Source organism: Octopus bimaculoides, chromosome 16, assembly GCF_046866305.1.
Source record: "Octopus bimaculoides isolate indiv1 chromosome 16, ASM4686630v1, whole genome shotgun sequence".
Taxonomy (NCBI): domain Eukaryota; kingdom Metazoa; phylum Mollusca; class Cephalopoda; order Octopoda; family Octopodidae; genus Octopus; species Octopus bimaculoides.
In genome coordinates, this window is record NC_142943.1 from 38,315,378 (window position 1) to 38,336,673 (window position 21,296).

General features: G+C 35.9%; 1 protein-coding gene across 4 annotated transcripts in view; it reads right to left on the reverse strand.

The window, feature by feature from the left end:
• Positions 1–9,663: 9,663 nt before the first annotated feature.
• The window catches only part of LOC106883903 (synaptotagmin-16), a 200,578-nt gene continuing 188,945 nt past the window's right edge, over positions 9,664–21,296 (reverse strand). For all 4 annotated transcript variants that reach the window (XM_089364467.1, XM_089364466.1, XM_089364465.1 and 1 more), the window contains 3 exons: positions 13,233–13,422; positions 11,647–11,859; positions 9,664–10,543 (listed from right to left, as the gene is read on the reverse strand). In XM_089364467.1, coding sequence (XP_089220593.1) covers positions 10,443–10,543; positions 11,647–11,859; positions 13,233–13,422 — 504 coding nt within the window. In that variant the 3' untranslated portion in view covers positions 9,664–10,442. The remainder of the gene's footprint in view (positions 10,544–11,646; positions 11,860–13,232; positions 13,423–21,296) is intronic.

Sequence of the window (21,296 nt, forward strand, 5' to 3'; positions counted from 1 at the left end):
CATTCACCTTACAAATGACATATTTACCTATCAGTGATATAGGTTCACTGAGTTCACTTTTAAGATATGTACGTATCCATTCATCTGGTTCCTCTGCCCAGTATTCCTGGGAGGATAGTGGGAGTAGAATCCTCAGACACCTCCTTCATACAGTCCAATCAGAAGCAACTATCATTACACATTCTGACTGGATTTCCAAGTGTGACCAACTGAGACTATGGATGAAAGCAAACCATCTTATTCTTGATCAACCCTTACATTTTCTGCCAGTTGGCTCAGCTTGAAGAATTTGTCTTGCAATCCTTCCCTGTGACATTCTAATCACGTGTCTTTAACAGCAGGGCTGTGACCCCTCAATGCAGGAGAGCACATGTTCAGCAAGCAGATAAAAGCATGTTTAATAACATCCATAGATGCAGAGCTGTGACTTCTCAATGCAGGAGAGTATCTGCTTGATCTGGAGAGCATTCCTTATCTCTGAGCTGTACACTGTTGAGTAATGGTGATTCTAAGAGCCTTCAGAGGAACCCCAGTTTGGCTGCTTGTATTTGCGATTATAGGCTTTCGGTCATTCCTCGACATTCATGACCATTGGTGAGGATAAGCACAAAAACCAAAATGAAGACAATAAGTTCGGTTTTTTTTTTTTTAACTGACCTTTCTTCTTCTGAGGGTCAAATGTTAAAGCTGGTGCATTACTGTGCCAGCAGCTGCAACTCAAGCATGCAATTCAGGTGTCATGTATTTCAGCAATAATACAATGTTTAGGGAGCAGATATAGGCATGTCTACCCCCAACATGTTCATTCTATTCCTTCAACAGGTCCACATAAGGTCTCTTGTTGTGTAAACATATAAATGAAACATTTATTCAGATGATAACGTGTTCATCTTCATACAACATCAATGCTTAATAAATCCAGTTCAGCTAACACATTAATACACATATTCCCCTAGCAATGATAGATGCCCACTTATCAGTAAGGCCTCTAAGAGTAGACTTCAGTTGATGCATTGGTCTGGGGCTTTCCTGTAGAGCCAAATAGAGGCCATGAAAAAGAAAACCCTTGCATCCTTTTTTTGAGAGCAGGAAAAGGAACTTGAGAGGTATATAGTTTCACCATGCAAAATTTCTCTCAGGGCCATGGCTCATCAAGTAACTTAAGGTTGGCCATCATTGACACTTGCTCAGTTCAGAGATAATATACAATATTTACCACTCAGTGTCTATATTCCTGTTAGTTATGATAGAATCTCAACATCATACTATTTATTAATCATTAAACAGGAATTAAGAAAAAGAAAAGGAGAGGAAAGAGAGAAAAAAAAGAAGAAAATTAGTTTTGCTTTTCTTTTTTTTTTTTTTTTGCTGAGGTAATAGTTGACTTCAGATATTTCCATAACAGATCATATATTTTAACAACAATTTGTATTAACAAGTTTGGCTGCCATTTGGTAGTTAACAGTTCATATGAATTTCCAATCAAGTTTTTAACAATAATGTATGAGTGTCTATGTGTTTGTGTGTGTGTATGAATATACACTCAGAAGCAAACACACACATGTATGCACAGACACAAAAATAAGTAACATTTTGATTCATGTATTATATGTGCATGTGTGTGTGTATATATGTGTGTGTGTATATATATGCACACACACACACACACACACACACACACACACACACACACACACACACAGACATAAATATATGCACACAGTCTTGTTTTGTGATCTTTGGTTATATGTCTCTCTCTTCATTCTTATTAACAATTCTAATCAGACCAGTTATTATAGGAATTAATTATGCTTTCAATCACCATATTGTGGACATCTCTATTTCCAATTCTTTAATGACATCTACTGAAAACGATGTCTTTATTAAGGGACATTTTTTTTTACCTTTTCCAAGCTGTTGTTCTTTAAAAATAACATCCAGTTTGATTTGTCTTTCTCTCTTTGACAGTAAAAATTATGTTCCAGAGAGGTCACATGATTACTTTCTACAATTTTTTACTATTTATAGTTTGTACTACAACTATTTTTATTTCTGAGTGGAATCCATAATACTGACACATTTTCATAGTGAACGTTATTATTATTATTATTATTATTATTATTATTATTATTATTATTAGTGTTACGACCCTTTACACTCTGACTTCAAATCTTGCCAACGTCAATTAAATAAAGTACCAGTCAAATACTGGGGTTGATGATACTGTTCAGCCTCTCCCTTCAAAATTGCTTGTCTTGTACCTAAATTAAAAACCGTATTCATCAATCATCATTATTATTATTATTATTATTATTATTATTATTATTATTATTATTATTAAGGCAGTGAGTTGGCAGAATCATTAGCATGCCAGGCAAATTGCTTAGCAGCATTTTATCTGTCATTACGTTCTGAATTCAAATTCCACCAAGGTGGACTTTGCCTTCCACCCTTTCCGGGTCGTTAAAATAAGAACCTGTTGAGTACCGGGATCAATGAAATACACCAAAATTTCAGGTCCTGTGCTTATAACAGAAAGGATTAATTTAACATCTTGGGAAAGTTATTGCCTAGATCAGTCTGTATGGCATGAAATGTGTCTTGATGCATCTAAACAATTTGAGTTGAATCAACAGACACAATATAAGAATTATATCCTGCAATCAACATACACATTTGTCCAATTTGAGGCAAAATCAAAATCATCATTGTCCCTATTGTGACTTCGTAACAAAATCCATACCCTGGGACTCAAATTACATTCACATATCCATCGCAAATAAATGCAGCTTCTTTTATTTTTAATCCTGTTTTTCTTTTATATTTTTAAAATCCTTTCCTTCAAACACTCATACCTCAAAATCAATAAATCAATGGGAGTGACCATCATCATCATTATCATTATTATTATTTCATATACACACAACAAATTAGACTGTTGGAAAAAAAACTCCTACCATCAGGTTACAACAAGCAACCTTAGATGTCAAGAACCTTTTTGATGATGGTGATTATTATTATTATTATTATTATTATTATTATTATTATTATTATTATTATTATTATTATTATTATCATTTTGTTTTTTGTGCTGTAACTCATCCTTTGATATTGTACTCCATGCCTTGTGGTCAATAAAAGAAACCATCATCATCATTATTATCATTTTTCGTTTTTGGATTTGGTTTGCAAGATTCTTTATGTGAGTTTGTGTGTTGAAGCATATTCTGTTGTGTCTGGGGGAGTCATTTTCTTTTTGTGCCTTATAATTTAAGACACTTGCAAGAAACAGCTAGGTTTCTTTCTCTAACATTTTACATAGTTCAACTTAAACAAGTTAATGTGTGAAAAACAAAATAGGAATTTTGAAAACTAGTTTTTAAACATTGAATGCCTATGGGGGTCAACCAGAATAAAATCAACAGGGTCCCCAGCTGGCGGGTCAAAATTATTTAATATATATGGCTGCTCTTCATAATTTTTCTGTCTTCAATCTTCATACATCTTTAATGACAACAGCATACCAGCTCAATTCTTCAAATGTACATTTTACTTGACAAGATTATTATTATTATTATTATTATTATTATTATTATTATTATTTGTCTTTCATTGCTATCAGCAGTCTTACCAACACCTACCTGTTCCTTCATCTTCACCCCATCTTACTTTTCATTGCTCTCAACATTTTTGCTAACCCCTATTCATGCCCTTCTCTGCCACTCTATATCTTGTTAGTGAATGCACCAATTCATCTGACCTGGGTCTTGCCAGAAACTTTAACCCTTTAGTGTTTAATCTGGCCACATCCAGCCCAAATATTCTACCTGTTTTATGCTAAAACTGACCACATCCAACCTCTCACACCTACCTTACAAGGTAATTTCTAAAAATATACAAATGCACCATTGAAATCTTGAAGCTACAAGATAATGCATGATTAATTCAAAGGAATGTAAATAAACAAGCATTATATTTGATAGAATAATGTGAATGCTAAATAGTTAATCATACAGCATTTCCCCACTCATTGTACAACTACCATAAATATTAACACACTTCCTCCATCTCTTACATTTTTCTTATTTCCATTTTTATGCCCAAATTAATAAACCCACCACTGATGATGCAGAATGTTACTTTCTTAGGATTCGGCAGTTTTTCTCTACAATGTGGATTTCTCATCATCTACTACAGCTGCTGTTGGATTTAACTACAAATCTGCGCAATATAGTTCATTGATTTTATTCAGGATTATGGGGAAAGGGGCTGTCAAGTGGAACTAGCATGAAAAGGAGTCATAAAAGAAACCTTTTATCTTTTATCTTTCACTTGTTCCACTCAGTAGACTGCAGCCATGCTGGGGCATCACCTTTTAAGAATTTTAGTTGATTGAATCAACCCTAATACATTTTTACTTTTTGTAAAGTCTGGTACTTATTCTATCGTTTTTTTTTGGGGGGGGGGTGCTTTTTTTTTTTTGCTGATCTGCTAAGTTTATGGGGACAAAAACACACCAACACCAGTTGACAAGCTGTGGTGAAATACAGAAACAGACACAAGCACATGTATATGACAGGCTTCTTTCAGTTTCCCTCTACCAAATCCACTCACAAGGCTTTGGTCGGCCCAAGGCTATGGTAAACAACATTTGCCCAAGGTGCCACTTAGTGAGACTGAACCCAGAACTACACGGTTGGGAAACAAGCTTCTTACCACACCTATGTTGTAAATTTTACTTAATGTTTAGCAAAAGTTTGATGTGGGAGAATAACTCAGCCATATTACAAATACAATAAAACTTGCAATAACTATCATGGAATCAATACCTGGAATCAATAAATATAAAAGTAGGTCAAGTGCTCAAACAGCTATTCTACTAAATACCTAGGAATTGTTTTTTTTTTCTTTTTTTTTTTTATCCATAGATCTCAAGTTATACTTAAAACAGCACAGTGCTTGAATAGAAGAAGCAACTTATGAGGTGAAGATCTTTACCAAGAGGCTGGTTTGAAAGGTTTAAGAGAGACACACTTTATTTTGCCTCACATTAAAATGACTAATGAAGTTGCTATGTTAACACAAGCTGCAAGTAATTCTGAAGAACCGAAGAAAATTATTGCTGAAGAAGACCATACATGTGCAAAATTTTATGAAAGTGGGTTTTTTCTAGTAGTGCATGCCTACTAAATCTTTTATTTCTAATGAAGAAAAATTAGCACTAAGCTTCAAAGCTTCCAAAAATTTCCCAATACTTCCTGTGTGAGGAAATGCTATTGGTGATATGAAATTAAAGCCCCTATTCAATAAAGGTTTTTCTGGGACTATATAAGAAGACTTAGATGACCATGAATCTTTTTCATTATACATTATTAAGGCTTTTAGCCATGATATAGAAAGATATAGTATCTGGTATATTATTTTCAACAAAGTGTTGCTTCATTCTGACATTGTCCTCAGCTACCCAGTGAACTTAAATGATATTTCTGATAATAAAAGAGTTTAATATATCTTCAAGAACACAACTCTTTGCTTCAGCATGGATGTATTGGCTAACTTGAAGGCATATTATCAGAGAACTTTGAATCAATTCATAAAATTGATGAAAACGCTAAACCTATAATTAGAGACTTCTGGAAATAAAAATTCAACATTATGGATGCAGGGGATAACATAACAAAGTTATGAGGTGGAATGAAACCTTCAGCTATGAGTGGTGCTTGGCAAAACATCTGACCAGAGTGTATCATTAACTTCAAAGACTTTCCAAGAGAATCTATACAAAGTTCAGCAAAACAGTGTGAAGCTGACAAATGAGTAGAGTTTGAAGAAGTTATAGTAGATGATAAGGGTGAGCTGCTAGGGTCTTAATTAGGAGCTGGTGTTGATAGGACAAGGGCAAAGTGCAGGACTATTAGTGGATGTAGACATTCCACCTACTTAATTTCAGTTGACTGTGGAGAATGTAGCTAATATGTAGAGGAGAGTGATAATGAAGCGAATCATGAATGTGAAGGTACATGACTCAGTGGCTAGACTGTCAGGCTCATGATCATGAAGTAGTGAGTTCAATTCCTAGACCAGGCTGTATGTTGTGTTCTTGAGCAAGACACTTTATTTCACGTTGCTTCAGTTCACTCAGTTGTAGAAATGAGTTGCGATGTCATTGGTGCCAAGTTGTATCGACCTTTGCCTTTCCCTTGGACAACACCAGTGGAGTAGAGAGAGGAGGCTGGTATGCACAGGCACCTGTTGGTCTTCCATAAACAACGTTGCCTGGACTTGTGCCTGGGAGGGTAACTTTCTAGGTGCAATCCCATATTCGTTCATGACTGAAAAGGAGTCTTTACCCTCTACCATGAATGTAGGACAAAGATTACAAGAAAAGCTCATGGAGAGCTCAGTTCTTACATTAAGTTGTACAACAGGATGTTGTTCTGTAAGCATCAAACGACTATGGATGAGTTCGTACTCATATCCCCACCCTCACCCTGCAGCAGATGGTGTGTCATCACCTCAAACTGTCACACAGCAGTCAACAGTATTCATAGCAAATGTATATTATACTATGATATTCACAATATCATGGTATTGACCAGACTATTGGATGTTGTTATACATCATTGGTCACTATGCGCTTTGCATTGTTTTACCCTTCAGACAATGCCACCCCACTGTCGAGCAGGCCAACATTGCCCCTGACCAGAAGACTATTCCATCGCAGAGTTAACCCTTTACAGCTGAGTGGACTGGAGCAACAGGAAATGAAGTGTTTTGCTCTAGAATACAACATACCGCTTGGTCTGGGAATCGAACCCACAATCTAGCAATCAGGAGTGCAACACTCTAACCACTAAGCCACACATCTTCACACTGTGATACTGGGTTCAAATTTAGGCACAAGGCCAGCAATTTGGAGGGAGGGGATTAAGTCGATAGTGCAACACCCTAACCACTAAGCCACACATCTTCACACTATGATACTGGGTTCAAATTTAGGCACAAGGCCAGCAATTTGGAGGGAGGGGATTAAGTCGATAGTGCAACACCCTAACCACTAAGCCACACATCTTCACACTATGATACTGGTTTCAAATTTAGGCACAAGGCCAGCAATTTGGAGGGAGGGGATTAAGTCGATAGTGCAACACCCTAACCACTAAGCCACACATCTTCACACTATGATACTGGTTTCAAATTTAGGCACAAGGCCAGCAATTTGGAGGGAGGGGATTAAGTCGATAGTGCAACACCCTAACCACTAAGCCACACATCTTCACACTATGATACTGGGTTCAAATTTAGGCACAAGGCCAGCAATTTGGAGGGAGGGGATTAAGTCGATAGTGCAACACCCTAACCACTAAGCCACACATCTTCACACTATGATACTGGTTTCAAATTTAGGCACAAGGCCAGCAATTTGGAGGGAGGGGATTAAGTCGATAGTGCAACACCCTAACCACTAAGCCACACATCTTCACACTATGATACTGGGTTCAAATTTAGGCACAAGGCCAGCAATTTGGAGGGAGGGGATTAAGTCGATAGTGCAACACCCTAACCACTAAGCCACACATCTTCACACTATGATACTGGTTTCAAATTTAGGCACAAGGCCAGCAATTTGGAGGGAGGGGATTAAGTCGATAGTGCAACACCCTAACCACTAAGCCACACATCTTCACACTATGATACTGGTTTCAAATTTAGGCACAAGGCCAGCAATTTGGAGGGAGGGGATTAAGTCGATAGTGCAACACCCTAACCACTAAGCCACACATCTTCACACTATGATACTGGTTTCAAATTTAGGCACAAGGCCAGCAATTTGGAGGGAGGGGATTAAGTCGATAGTGCAACACCCTAACCACTAAGCCACACATCTTCACACTATGATACTGGGTTCAAATTTAGGCACAAGGCCAGCAATTTGGAGGGAGGGGATTAAGTCGATAGTGCAACACCCTAACCACTAAGCCACACATCTTCACACTATGATACTGGTTTCAAATTTAGGCACAAGGCCAGCAATTTGGAGGGAGGGGATTAAGTCGATAGTGCAACACCCTAACCACTAAGCCACACATCTTCACACTATGATACTGATTTCAAATTTAGGCACAAGGCCAGCAATTTGGAGGGAGGGGATTAAGTCGATAGTGCAACACCCTAACCACTAAGCCACACATCTTCACACTATGATACTGGGTTCAAATTTAGGCACAAGGCCAGCAATTTGGAGGGAGGGGATTAAGTCGATCACATTGACACCCCAGTGCTCATTTGGTATTTATTTTATCGACCCTGAAAGGATGAAAGGCAAAGTAGACCTTGACAGAATTAGAACTCAGAATGTAAAGATGGACGAAATGCTGCTAAGCATTTTGCCCGACATGCTAACGATTCTGCCAGCTCATCACCTTCCTTTCTCACTGTTTCATAATTATTTCCTAAAGTATTTCTGTTACAGCACTTGTAGAGAACAAAGAACTCTCAATTACATTAATGCTTATCGTTAGGGACACACAACAGGAAATTGAGAATCTACCAAAGCTTATAGGCGTACAGAGACATCTTGGTTGTGATTACTCGAAGAAGCATGTGTATGTATGTGTGTGAAAATTGATGTCTTCTGGTCTAAATGTGACTGAATTACGTTTTTTTTTTTTTTTTTTTCTCAAAAAAATTCTGTTGGAATGCATTGCAATTGGTAACATGAAAAACAATGTGAAAATAGTGTTTTTTTCTCTAACAGAATTCTGCATTATGGCAAGATTTTTGCAGGAGAATTCTGCAATGCAATGAATGCCTGCACATATACATGTGTGTGTGTGTGTATACACACGCACACACACACACATACACATGCATATATATATATATATACTTATGTATATGTACATATATATATATATATAAATTCAATAATAGGACAAATTCTTTTACAAGAATTTATCAAGTAGCTAGCGTGAAAAAAACCTCATAAGGGAAAAAATCCATCATTTATTCCCGAAATATATATTTATATTTATATAAGGGCATTACTATATAATAACGCCTCACGCCATGAGGGACTCTAAGGTCAGACTACATAGTAGTCTGACCTTAGAGTCCCTCATGGCGTGAGGCGTTATATAGTAATGCCCTTATATAAATATATATATATATATATATATAAAGATAGATATATACACACATACATACACATACACATATATATACATATGCACACAGACATACACACTTGTATACACATACACATAGACACACATACATAAATATGTAAAAACATATACATATGTTGTGTGTATGAGGTCAGTATTGTACTATCTTTCGCTATCCACTAGCCTCTCCAGCCATCATGCAGTGAACTCTACACCACCTGGATAGGAAATATAATGGCTGACATAACAATGATACTCACTTAAAATTCCCCCATCACTCACCATCCATATGAATTCACCAGGAGGCAAGCAATTCTATAAAGGTATTGTAGAAATATTGCTAGAAAAAGCAGTAGCAAGAAATTGTTACTGAGTTAAGTCCCTTGATTCTGTTTGTCACATTATAAGGTGGTGGTGTGTGTACGTATGTATTTTTGCGAAGATGGACGTGGTAACTGGTTGTTGTTTATTCCCAGATCAATCCTAATTCAGAAGATTTATGATCAAGGGCATTCCAGACATATCTATCTCATCCTCGTCTCAGGTACTGTCTGACATGCCCCGCTTCTATTTTTATTCTTTTACAAGAGAGTATGGTGTAAATTAAGAGGGATATGGCAGCTATTTCTAGCAGGTCAATTGACCATGAAGACACTCACTCATTGGCTTACATGGTGGTGGTTTTGGGGCTGGGACATTTTGTTCAGCAATCAGTGGGCCACCGTGAACAGAATTAAGGTATGCAACTGACAGTATCAAGTCATAAACATAGAACTGTACACAAATAAGGAAGAATTGTGAATCTAAATTTTTTTTCTAAGTCTGGTGTGTGTGTGGGTGTGGTTAGTTATTCTTGAGAACAAGTTTTGTTCAAATAGTGAAGGTTTATCTAGATATATATATATACATAGAGTTATTGGAAGGAAATTCTGTAAGAGAGGGATGGAAGTAGAAAGACAAGAGAGAGAGAGAGAGAGTAGGAGGAGAGGAAGAGTATACGTGAGAGACATAGAGATGTTAGAGATGAGAGCTATATGGATGATGGCGTCTAATGGCTACAATTAGTTGCAGGTTATGTCTTTTAACAAGGAGATAGAGAGTGGGGGGAAGAGAGAAAAGAGGAAGGGTGCAGACTATGTATGCACAAGTGTGACTGTGTGTGTATGTGTATATGTAGACTGTGAACATTGTCTGGGAGAAGAGATTATTACTAGAGTATTGGTATTGGTACAAATGAAAACAAGAGTTCAGTGCAGCTCATTGAGCTCTGGTGGCTCAAGATTCAAGGAGTACGTGCCAGCGCTGTACTTCCTCCCCTTTGTTTTCACACATGTCATTCCAGTGGCTCTGTTCTTCTTCTCCGCTGCTTTTCATTCCTGAAATTAATGAAGAAATGAATACAGATTAGCAAAGTGGAATGATAGATAGTCTTGAATGTGTGATCAGTAAATGTCCTGGAATTAAGCAGCATTCATCGTCGTCATCATCATCATCATCATTGTTTAACGTCTGCCTTCCATGCTGGCATGGGTTGGATGGTTTGACAGGAGCCGGCCAGGCAGAAAACTACACCAGGCCACTGTGTCTGTCTTAGCATGGTGTTTTACAGCTGGATGCCCTTCCTAATACCAACCACCCTGCAGAGTGGACAGAGTGATTTTTTACATAGCATCAGCTCTGGAAATTAAATTCTATAACTAAGCTAGTGTTAACATATTCAATGTAGGGAACATTAGAAATAAATATACAACAAGGGGAAAAAAAACCCATTAGTCAATGGACTAATATTGATTTCATTTTTCCAGTAAATATGAGAGAAAACTCCAGACTATTTTCAGCCTTATTCTGACCTCATCAAATAATTGCATACTCCACTAAAATTACTGAAATAGTAATAGAAGAGTCACTAAGTAAATATAAAAGGTTGTATGGAGCTGAAACCTGGACAGTCTATAAAGCTCAAGGAGACAAGTTACATGCATATATGATGAGACAGCTGTGGCAAATTATGAATATCATACTTTTTAACTCCTCATTCCTTAGCATAAAGCCACCTTCCCCTCTACTGTAGCCCCATTCAGACAACAGAGATCTTAGTCTTGCAAGATTCATGGCAATCTCACTAATGTTGGTGCCATGAAAATGGCACCCAAGGCTTTAAAGTGATCTCAGTTACAACATTCCATAAAAATTTCATGTTAATTTATGTTCCAAACATCAGCTTAATAATGACAAAGTTACTTTAACTAAATTCTTCATTATTTCCAAAATTAATTGAAACGAAAGCAAAATATTTCATCAGAAATATGGTAACATAAAGGTTATATCTCTTTGTTACAAACACAATAGGACCCTAAAAATAGGCAGCAAAGCATCAAACTTCCAACTAAATTCTCAAATTAGGTGATTCTCTTCTAAATATTTTGGTCACTAACAGTTAAAAAATAACATAAATAAGAATTTCTGAAAAATTCCTTACCTAAAGCAAACCAGCCAATCATCTCTTTCCGTTTCATACTTCGTTTATTGTAGACAGAGATCATTAGTGTTAATTCTGGCAGTTGAAATAATGCCACTTGGAATACAAATGTTTCTCTAAACAATGGATTTGGTTGACCACGCCGTATAGAAGTTTTACTGCGGGCAATTTCTTTACCAGTCGGAGACATCAGAGTTAACTTCACATAGGTATCTGAAAAATAAAATTCATGGGGAAGTAACAACAACAACATTAATAATAATAGTACTACTAATAATAATAATCGTGTCTACTATAGGCACAAGGCCTGAAATTTGGGGTGGGGGAAATAGTTGATTTCATCAACACCAGTGTTTCACTGATACTTAATTTATTGACCCTGAAAGAATGAATGGCAAAGTTGACCTCAGCGGAATTTGAACTCAGAACATAGTGGCAGATGAAATACTGCTAAGAATTTTGCCCAGCATGCTAATGATTCTGCCAATTGAATCCAATTGAATTATCTCCCTTCATGCCAACGTCGGCTTTGTGCCCACTTAGCATTTCCATATCTTCTGAGAATGGCAAAATAAGCATCAAACAAAAGTACTAGGTGGTAATATAACAGACTATGTATGTATTTGTGTGTCTGTGTTTGACCCCAACCATTGCTTGACAACCGATGTTAATGTGTGTATGTCTCCGTAACTTAGCAGTTCGGCAAAAGAGACCGATAGGATAATTACTAGGCTTACAAAGAATAAGTCCTGGGGTCGATTTGTTCAACTAAAGCTCCAGTATGGCCACAGTCAAATGACTGAAACAAGTAAAAGAATATATATATATATATATATATATATATATATATATATATATATATATATATACACACACACACACACACACACACACACACACACACACACACATATATATACACACCCAGAGCCACACCAGTAGCTTAGGAGGGAAATTTAGGATTTCTTGGTTTTCTGTGAATCAATTTTGATAAAACTTTTCCCACCTGGTTTGCACACTATGGCAACACCATTGTTATGTTCTCATTATTCTGTGTATCATCCTGTCTTTTTTATTTCAGATTCTTCAGTTTTTGGGTAAACCACACTAATAGCTTTTGAATGAAAACAGCCCATCTAGACATTCTTTTCAGAAAATGAAGTGTAATGATACATATTAAGCATACATTGAGTATATATTTAACAGAAAACCATAATAATATTATAACATTTATTGACATAATGAATTATTTAGCCACATGAACGCCATTTCAACGGATAACTTCAAAAACCCTATTAGTCATGGGATCTGTCAATTTCTTAGTAGCAGGTTGTACTGCCTCTGCTATTCATGTCTATGTTTGTTTACCCCAGTTTAAAAAGAATCAGTGTTGTTGCTAATGCCTTGTAGCATAGCAATTCATCAAACAAAGATTAATAAAATTAGTACTGGGCTGAAATAAGTAGTGGGAGCAACATAACAAACTAAAAACCCTTGGAAGCAGGACTCTATCCTGGCCATAGTCCAAAGGTTGAAATGAGTAAAAAAAAAATGAATAAATAAAAGAATAAAATGCAAAAACATACCTGGAGCTCTATTCATTGCCATGTTGCGGAAGTTGCTACCTTTTACCACTTCCACCATCAACCGTCCTGTGGTGCCATTATAGGAAAGTCCAAGGAATAATTCTGGCATCCCTCCATGTTGCATTGACTGACTTGAAGAACCACTCTCACTACGAGAAAGGCTAGAGACATCATAACGGGAATCTCCATGCTGGAATATATAACAAAACACATAATTAAAAACATACTCACACACACACACACATATATATATGTGTGTAAAAGAGGTAAAGACCTCCGTCAGTCATGAATATATATATATATATATATATATATATATATATATATATATATATATATATATATATATAATTAATTATTTGTAGGATTCATTTGAGTGAATAGTACTAATAATAATAATAATCGTGTCTACATAGACACTTATCCTCAGTGGTGGATACTCCTCTGCTAGAGATAGCAGTACTTTGCTCCAGCTCACAATATATAGACAATAAGTGACAACCAGCCACTGATCTTGCAACAAGCAAATTGCTGCCACTACTTGGGGATTTTCTGATCCTTCCATCTTTCCTCTTCTCTTCATCACCCTTGTTTTGTCTAGCCCTGCACTAATTTCTGTTCCCAGTTTTTCTTTCCCAGAACAAATTCTCCTTCTGGAATTCTCTCCCTGCTGATGTCTTTCCTGTAGGTGTTGACCTCCAAAGGTTCGACAGGAGCATTAATGGCATCAATCTCCCACCAAAGAGGTCCTGCATATGCCAACGGCAATGTCCCTTCTTCCATGCCCAGCAAGTTAAATAAGAAAGAAGCCTTCCCACCAACTGTCCCTGATATGATAGTATAGCTGCAAATATTATAGCATGGTAGTAGACACTGTAAACACAAATAAAGTTATAATATAGATATAAACATGACAGTGTATGCATTGAAATTTATTGCATATTTATTGCATAACTTTGGATACTGTTGAAGGAGGACAGCAAAATACATTCCACATTCTAGCATAGCTATCACATTATAATACAGCTGTTTCACACATAATACTTCTATGCAGTTTATACAGTATCAATAGAATTTATAATACATCTCTGCACATTTTATACACTATATACAAATTCTAACAAATTCTATTCATATACACACTAAGAATGTTATATATATATATATATATATATATATATATATATTCAGTCAGATACATGGATATTATATATTTTGCCTCATAACTACATGGTTTGCGCTCAGTAAGTGCAGACACAGCTGTGTGGATAACAAGTTGATATAGTTCTTTTTGCATGTACTCCAAAGAAAATTTTGTTTAGTTATATAAAATGTATTTTGAAAGGAGAGACATTTTTACACTTTGAGAGAGATGTGCCATGAAATCAACATATCATTATGAAAGAAAGAGAAAAAGTTGATAAATATGGAGGCCTGAGAACTGAGATTGCTAAGATGTGGCAGCTACGAGAGTCGAATGTAAAGGTTATCCCTATTGTCATCGGAGCATTGGGTTCAATATCACCCATTCTGAAAAAACATCTGAAAACCTTAGAGATTCCCTACAATCTAGATGTATTGCAAAAGTCGGCATTACTGAAATCTTATGATCTGGTAGTCACAGCAGTGGCAAGCAGAGATTTGTCTCTTGCTAATAATGTAAACAAGAGTGCCATTATGCACCAAAAGACAATGTGAGAGTTTCTCTCACGGCAACTATCGCAGTATTATGTGTTCTAGCACAACATCCACTTTTAAGTGGGGATAAATATTACCCTTTGGTATCAATACTGATTCTGTCACTAATAATTACTTATTGCAATAGCATAGATATACCACAATGCATTGTCAGTCAAATGGCCAGTTCTGACATCCACCACTGTCAAAGAGATCAATGATAATTATATACATCTTATATCATACAACTTCTTGATGATACATATTATATCTTAAATACTAAGAAAGCAAGTTTGGTAGAAATGGTAGTGTCGTGTTTAATTACTGTATTTAGATCCACCTCTTCTAAGTCTAAGTTTAAATACTTCCAGCACCATTTCTACTAAGCTATGCCTGCATGTGTGTTTGTGCTTATGTTTGTCTATGTGAGTATGTACATAAGCTTTTCCAATCAGTATGCAAAAAAGGTTATTGTAGATAATCTAAGAAATAAATATATTTATTATGTGTTCAAGGTAGAAATATTGTCAGAGAAGAAAAAAAAATACTTGAGATTTTGCTGATAAAATTTGGAGAAAACATATTACTAATATATAGAATAAGTTTTAATGAACTATACATATATATATATATATATATATAACTATATATATAACTACAAATACATATGTATATATATTTATGTGCGCATGTGTGCATATACATATACAAGCATACACACACACACATGCACAATGTGCACACACACACACACACACACACACACACACACACACACGCACACACGCACATATACACATAAAAAATTATAGTTAAGGTCAAATAGGTGCAGAAGACAGATGATTGGTTGCAGACTGCAAATATAGGTTAATCAGTAGTGTAAACTGCAATATTCTTTTGTCCAGATATGAAAAGAGGCACACAGGCACTCACACACACAAATACCCACCTATCTGTAAAATATTTATACTATCCCTATGTGTAAATAAATATAATAATATATATATATATATACATATATATATATATATATACATATATATATATATATATATATATACATATATATATATATATATATATATATATATATATATATATGTATATATATATGTATATGTAAATATATATATTAATAATGAAGGGTACTTGAGATAATACCAGCATGCTAAAATAGCAGTCAGAAATGATTTAAGACCACAAATTTTCGCTAAAACACAAAGGTAAAATTGGGGGAATGGACAAAAATAACCTTAAGACCCCGTACAAATGATGAAAAACATTGCCAGTCTGGCTTCTCAATTTATGATTTTTTTTTTGTCATTTGTACGGGGTCTTAAGGTTATTTTTGCCCATTTCCTTGATTTCACCTTTGTGTTTTAGTGAAAGATTTGTAGTCTTAAATCATTCCTGACTGCTATTTTAACATGCTGGTGTTATCTCTAGTACCCTTCATTATTAATTAATAATTATTTACCTTTCTGGTTTTTTACACATGTGAAGCCACTGATATTGTTGTAAACAACATCCTTATATTTTATATGTATGTGTGTATATATATATATATACACACACACACACACACACATATATATTTTATAGGCGTAGGAGCGGCTGTGTGGTAAGTAGCATGCTTACCAACCACATGGTTCCAGGTTCAGTCCCACTGCGTGGCACCTTGGGCAAGTGTATTCTACTATAGCCTCGGGCCAACCAAAGCCTTGTGAGTGGATTTGGTAGACGGAAACTGAAAGAAGCCTGTCGTATATATATGTATATATATATATGTATGTATGTGTATATGTTTGCGTGTCTGTGTTTGTCCCCCTAACATCGCTTGACAACCGACGCAGGTGTGTTTACGTCCCCGTAACTTAGCAGTTCGGCAAAGAGACCGATAGAATAAGTACTAGGCTTACAAAGAATAAGTCCTGGGGTCGATTTGCTCGACTAAAGGTGGTGCTCCAGCATGGCCACAGTCAAATGACTGAAACAAATAAAAGAGTAAAAGAGTATATAAATACAGATATTTATTCTTTTACTGCATTCTTGGCTTTAGCTATTGAACTGCAGCCATAAGGGCTTTGTTTTGAAGAAAATAGTCATTTATATCAACTTTTGTATTTATTTAATTTTGGTACTCATTTAATCAGTATCTGTTTGTTGAACTACCAGGTTACAGAACATAAAAAGAATATGACATAGATGATGCAAACAACTAAACACACATCCATACACACACCACATGTATATTCATTTATTCTTTCTTTTACTTGTTTCAGTCATTTGACTGTGGCCATGCTGGAGCACCGCCTTGAAGGGTTTTAGTCAGAGAAATCAACCCCAGGACTTATTCTTTGTAAGCCTAGTACTTATTCTATTGGTCTCTTTTGCCAAACCGCTAAGTTACAGGGGTGTTAACACACCAACATTAATTGTCAAGCAATGGTGGGGGGGACAGACACAAACACATAAATATATACGTACCTACATATACACACACATATATATGTTGGGCTTCTTTCAGTTTCCATCTATCAAATCCACTTACAAAGCTTTGGTCGCCTGAGGCTATAGTGGAAGACACTTGCTCAAGGTGCCATGCTGTGGGATTGAACCCGGAACCATGTAGTAGGAAAGCAAACTTCTTACCACACAGCCATGTATAAATATGTGTGTGTGTGTGTGTGTGCTTGTGTGTGTGTGTGTGTGTGTGTGTGTGTGTTGAATTCTGCGCACTTTGTCTACCAAAGTTAATTCCTAAGGTATTTGCAAATTTGTCATTATGAGGTGATTGTAGAAGACACTTAACTCAAAGTGCTGCACAGCAGAATTGAACCTGGGGATACATAGTTACAAAGCAAACTTCTTAACCACACAACTATGCTTAATGTATGTGTGTGTATGCGTATATGTGTGTATGTGTGTACATGTGTGTTTGGTGATACAAACAAGGAAACAGAACTCGATACATGAGTAGATATAGGTTTTATCATTAATTGACAAAAGCTACCGAAGTGACTCATGGAATGAGTGTTTGGTAACTGCTAATGTGCGAAACTCTGAGCTTGAGTTGCTGTAACTTCTGCCAATTCCAGATATATATAGACATATGTATATGTATATTTGTGTGTGTGTGTGTGTGTGTGTGTGTGTGTTATAGGAATAGAATGATAGACAGAATCGTAAAAGCTAAGAGAGGCTTGGAAAAAGATCGGAGGAAGGGAGATAGCAGAGAGTATCACTATACAGTTGTAGGTAGAAGAAAAACTAGGCAATAAGTATATTTATGTGGTGGAGGAGCATAAAATAAGAAGTTTGTATGCATTCTCTGATATAAAGATCAAAGGCAATAAGTATTCTGGACTGCAAGGAAGGGTACTAGAGAAAATAAGAGACAGCGCTGAGATGAAATGTATTCAGAATAATCACAGCACACTTGTTCTTATTGATGATGAAAAAAAGAAAAAGGTAAAAAAGGCGACATTATGAGAGATTGTTCAATGAGAAAAATGCATGGGAGAAAGAGGCTCTCCTTCCAGTGGACCCAACAGCGGAACCAGCCATCTAAGTAGATAGTAGTATGGGAGATAAAACAACTGTAAACACGAAAGCAGGAAAAGCAGCTGGACTGTTAGGTATAGTTGCTGTGAGGCTGAAAATTTCGCGTAATGCAAGTCATGCGCTAGTCACATGCTTAATCAATCAGGTGGTACATGAAGGTCTCATACCCAATGACTACCATAGCAGTATCGTTATCGACTGCTACAAAGGCAAAGAAGATGCACTAGAAAGAGGAAACTATAGATGCACGAAACTGATGTACCAGATTATGAAAGTTACTGAAAGAGTTTTAGTACATATGATTATAATAATATTTTCCTATATCGTTCCAATTTTAGTATATGCACCACCGAAACAAGTACAACATATGATTAAAATAATAATAAGAATTGTTTTGAATTTATGCCAGCAATTTTAAGACATGGGGTAAGTCAATTACATTGATCTCAGTATTCAACTAGTAATTTATTTTATCAACCCTGAAAGGATGAAAGGCAAAGTTGACCTTGGCAGGATTTGAACTCGGAATATATATAAAAAAAAAACAGGAAGAAATACGCAAAGCATTTTTTCCTACACGCTAACAATGTTTTTCCAGCTTACTATCTTAATAATAAAAATAAAAATAAAAATACCAATGGTTTCTGATTTAGGCATGAGGACAACAATTTCCCCTGTACTTTATTTTACAGATTCCAGAAGCGGGGGAAAAACAATATTGAACTTGGCAGGAAATGAACTCAGAATGTCAAGAAGCACAATGCATTTAGTCTCATGTCCCATTGACTTTGTCAATCTGCTGGACTATAATAATGATATCTAATTCAGGCACAAGGCCTGAAATGCTGAGAGGAGGAGATTGATCAATAGTATCAACTCCAGTACTTCATTAGTATTATATTTTATCATCCTTGGAGAGATGAAAAGTAAAGCTAGTTTTAGTGAGATCTGATCTCAGGATGTATACAGCTGGAATAAATACTGCGAAGCATTCTGCCTGGCGTTCTAACAGTTGTACCAGCTTACCACAGTGGTGATTATTATTATTATTATTATTATTATTATTATTATTATTATTATTAATGATGATAATAATGATAATAATAAAATAGTAGTAGTAGTAGTAGAAATAATGATAATAATAATAATAATAATAATAATAATAATAATAATATCTAATTCAGGCACAAGGCCACCAGTTTTGAGGGAGGGGGGCAGTGAATTACATTAACCCCAGTACTCAACTGGTACTTATTTTATCGACCTAAAAGGGATGAAAGGCAAAGTTGACCTTGATGAAATTTGAACTAGGAACATAAGGACGGACGAAATATGCCACTAAGCATTTTGCTCGGTGTGCTAACAATAGAATATTAATCCTTTCTACTAAAGGCACAAGACCTGAAATTTGGTGGGTGGGTAATAGTTGATTACATCGACCCCAGTACTTAATTTATCAACCCTGGAAATTGACCTTGGCAGAGTCGACCGGTGAAGACGACCTTAGCAGAATTTGAACTCAGAATGCAAAGATGGATTTGGTAGACCAAAACTGAAAGAAACCTGTTGTGTATATATATATATATATATATATATATATATATATATATACACACACACATATATAAAGAATACAAAATGGGACAAGAACACAAAACATCCAGGTAGTTAGGTGATACAAAAAAGAGACAACAAAACATCCAGACAGACAATACAAAGAAAACAAGGACGGGCCATTCGGAGTTTTCTTTTCATCAGTCGAGTTCCAGATTATCATTGCAATTTCAGTTGGATATATATGTATCTGTATGTGTGTGTGTGTGTGTTTTTGTCCCCCACCACCATCTCTTGACAATCGGTGTTGGTGTATTTGCATCCCCATAACTTAGCAATTTGGCAAAAGCGACTGATATAATAAGTACCAGGCTTAACAAAAAAATAAGTACTAGAGTCAATTCATTTGACTAAAATTCAAGGCAGTGCCCCAGCATGGCCACAGTCAAATGGCTGAAACAAGTAAAAGAATAAAAGAATATATATATATATATATGTTTGTGTGTGTGTGCATACAATCATGTATGTTTGTAAATGTGTATATATACATACACATGCATGCAAAGGAAGAATGCTTTTACATTTGTCATTTTGTATGTTTTGACTTATGTATTTGCACATATTCACTCAGCAGGCATCAGTTGCCTGGGGCTATTGTAGAAGATACTTGCTCAAGAAGTCATGCAAGCTTTCTTGCAACATAGCCATGCACAACATATCTTTTCTTCTGATGAGCATGTGTCCCTAGTAATCAGTCCGGAAATACTTTCTAAGAGTCTCCAATTTCCTTTAGAACTCTAATGATCTTACCTGCCTCATGTATGCAGACTTGATCCATAAATGCACTTCAACACTTAGTGGTCAGTAGAATCTGCCACAGGGATATGATGTGAAATTCAAGTATATGTGTTTGTATTTATCTATACATTTATGTGTCATTACCACCTACAGTCACCCTTTCTGAAAGCCAGTACTATGCTCAGGCAAAAATGTATTCACTGATACAAAGATTGCTATGTTGGATTAATTAGCTTCTATTCTATATGAGATTTTATATAATTTATTATCCCTACTTTCATTAGGTTCACACCAATAACTATCCTTTATAATTTGTTCAATTGTAATATTTATGGTACCACCAGCAAGGAAAAAGAAAGGTTGGAGAAAAAGAATGTCCAGAGATAGCCAAGAAGTCAGAAGCAAGTCCCCTTATTATTCTGCACTAAGACTCAGTATGTTTTATATGTGTAAACATCTCTTGCAAATAAA